Here is a 3,316-nt window from a genome sequence, read left to right on the forward strand (position 1 = left end):
GTATTGGAGCTGGTTTTCTTTTTGAAAACATTTGTACACGTTTATGTATTTTAGTTTTGGTGTCTCCGGGTCTCCGTTGCCCTGATGGGACTTTCTCTGCTTGCGGGCGGCTTCTCTGGTTGCAGAGCGTGGGCTCTGTCACACGGCTTCAGTGGTTGCAGCTCCCGGGCTCCAGAGCACAGGCTCAGTGGTCGTGGCGCTCGGTTGCTGCGAGGCATGTGGGCTCCTCCCCCGCCAGGGATCGAACCCGCGTCTCCTGCATCGGCAAGCAGATTCTTATCCGCTGTCCCACCAGGGAAGCCCCGGGGCCTGATTCTTCTGATGGACTGGCTGTGGGATGTGAGAGAAAGAACTGAAAATGGACCAGTGGTTCTAGGTCCTGTGACGTCTGTGAGACCCCACTGTGGGAACCATGCCAGTTGAGCGGGTGGCAGTAGACACCAGCGGCTTCCGTTTGCATTTGTTATGCTGAGATGCCTATGAGAAGCCCACGTGGAGATGTCAGAAAGGAAAAGCGTGGGGACTCCCCCGGCAGTCTGGTGGTTAAGAGCCCATGCTTCCACTGCAGGGGGCACAGGTTCGATTCCTGGGCAGGAACTTCCGCACTCGGTGCCCTGAGGCCAAGGAAACCTTAGGTTAATACGAAAGGGATGTTGGTATTTTCAAGAAGAGGGTGCAAATTAGGTAACACGGAATGCTTCACTGCTTTTGACTACATTAGGGAAATTGATCCCAGAAGCGTCCGCTGTGCATTTTCTTGTGTGCCAGGACACTGTGATTAACACGTCCAAATAAATAAAGCCCTGCAGATGATAAAATTCAGTGCTGTCAGTTCCCAAGATTTGGATGGAAACTGGGTGGACAGTTGAAAGCGGGGAAAATTTGCTGAAACAGGTGGGTATTGAGACAAAATGAATGATGGTAAACAGATGTCTCCAGGAGACTGTCCACAGCGTTTGGCGTCTTAGAGAAACCTTCCCCACTGTTAATTACACGGGGATGTATATCATTCATGGAGCCCGGCCTGGCCTTTAGCTCAGTGGAAAATTCCGCTGACAATCTGCAAGCTGTCTCTCCTGGCTGTGCGAGGACGGTAAACACCCTTGCTGCTTTCCCTGCCAGAGCACACGGTCTCTGTGCTGTTATTCTTTTCACGGTGTCCCCAGTAATGTCCCTCCCATCCCTGCTCCCTTTCCCCTGCCCCAGCCTGCCCGCACCGCCTACATATATTTCCTGGGTAATTATCACAGCCACCTCGCGTGCTCACTCCGTGTCCCGGGCTGGCCCTGTGTCAGTGAACGCTGCCGGGAGGTGCCACGTTGCCCGAGCTGACATCCCAGAAGTCGTGCCTTCTTTACCCCCTGTTCCCGAAGCCCTGTGCCCAGTCCTTCTGCAGGTCCCAAGAAGTCAACTTCAGCTTCTCCCATTGTCTATGGGCATCTCAGAAATACTGGGCCTGGAAAAAGAAAATTAACCAGGAGAAAACGCTGTACACGTTTCTCTCCTCTGGGCCAGATCGCCGTCAGCAAGGCCTGCCTGTGTGTTAGTCTGGGTTCTCTGGAGAAACGGGACCATTAGGGAGGATAGGTTTACACTGTGCTGTGCTGTGCTATGTCGCTGCAGTCGTGTCCGACTCTGTCCCCCCTTGGACTGTAGCTCGCCAGGCAGCTCTGAGCTTTCACTGCCATGGCTTCAGTTCAATCCCTGCCCGGGGAACTAAGATCCCACAAGCCACATGGCAAAAACAAAACAAAACAAAAAGCTAGACATGTAACATTAAATAATGTTTGAATCAAAAGAAGAAACAAATTTCCTTTTCAGTATCTTTAGGCCCATCGCAGTGCATAAAGGATAACATCTTAGTTTGGTTCGAATGTCTTTGCTGTTCAGTTGCTCAGTTGTGTCCGACTCTTTGCGACCCCATGGACTGCATCACGCCAGGCCTCCCTGTCCTTCACTATCTCCCAGAGCTTGCTCAAACTCATGTCCATTAAGTCAGTGATGCCATCCAACCATCTCATCCTCTGTTGTCCCCTTCTCCTCCTGCCCTCAATCTTGCCCAGCATCAGGATCTTTTTCAATGAGTCCACACTTCGCATCAGGTGGCTAAAGTATTGGAGCTTCAGCTTCAGCATCAGTCCTTCCAATGAATACTCAGGGTTGATTTCTTTTAGGATGGACTGGTTTGATCTCCTTGCAGTCCCAGGGACTCTCAAGAGTCCTCACACACCACCAGAATTTGAAAGTATCAACACTGAATGTCTTTAGTGAATATTACTCACCAACATCTCCTTTGAGCAAAAAACAAAAACAAGACTTCTTTGGCTCAAAACCTTGGCTGGCAATTGCATCTAACTAATGTCAAGCAACATTATTTGTATGTGTTTTCCTTGTATGTTTATTTTCATCTTCCACGATGAGAGAAAATGGTGCTTCCATTCAGGGTCATGATTTAAAATTCCCTTTAAAGGGAGTTTATAGTTCAGGTATAACAGAGAGCAATTTGAAAGGGAAAAAAAGGTATCATGTCCAGTAGTATCACAAAGACTCCGATGTGGCAAAATTCGTCACTGTGGTACATGAAGGGCAGTATTTTTGATTTGTAAAATGTCTTACTATTAACTGGTTCTGGCTGCTCTGGGGCTCCGTCGCTGCGTGCGTGTTTCTCTCTGCAGTGGTCTCCCCTGTGGAGCACAGTCTCCAGGTGCACAGGCCTCAGGAGTTGCAGGAGATGTGCTCAGTAGCTGTGGCTCGGGGCTCGGGGATGTAGCTGCTTCACGGCATGTGGAATCTTCCCAGACCGGGAATTGGCCCCTGCCCTAGCAGGTGGGTCCTTAACCACCAGACCAGCAGGGAAGTCCTAAAGGGCCGTGTTTTTGGAAGCTCTGTGCTCACCAGTCTATTTTCCACACTCATATCTGAAGAGGCGTTTCTAGAATGCAAATCTAGCCACATCACTTCTCAGGATAAAACCTAATTTCCCCAGGGAACCCTCCTACACTTGTGGGAATGTAAATTGATGCAGCTACTATGGAAACAGTATAGCAGTTCATCAAAAACCTGAAAAGAGAGTTGCCATAGAATCCTATACGCCCACTCCTGGGTATATATCCAGATAAAACTCTAATTCAAAAATATACACGCACCCGTGTGTTCACAGCAGCACTGTTACAATAGCCAAGACATGGGAGCAGCCTAGATGTCCACCAGCAGACGAATGGGTAAAGAAGGCGGGTGACCCAGCAGACGAATGGGTAAAGAAGGCGGGTGCACACACGATGGAATATTACTCAACCATGAAAAAGAGTGAAATCTT

General features: G+C 49.4%; 1 protein-coding gene across 1 annotated transcript in view; it reads right to left on the bottom strand.

Moving 5' to 3' along the window:
* The window catches only part of USP29 (ubiquitin specific peptidase 29), a 28,875-nt gene extending 27,448 nt beyond the window's left edge, over window positions 1–1,427 (bottom strand). The window contains 1 exon segment of the mRNA XM_010858047.1: window positions 1,268–1,427. Coding sequence (XP_010856349.1) covers window positions 1,268–1,427 — 160 coding nt within the window.
* Window positions 1,428–3,316: the final 1,889 nt, after the last annotated feature.

This window comes from Bison bison, unplaced genomic scaffold (genome assembly GCF_000754665.1).
Source record: "Bison bison bison isolate TAMUID 2011002044 unplaced genomic scaffold, Bison_UMD1.0 scf7180017864383, whole genome shotgun sequence".
Lineage (NCBI taxonomy): Eukaryota > Metazoa > Chordata > Mammalia > Artiodactyla > Bovidae > Bison > Bison bison.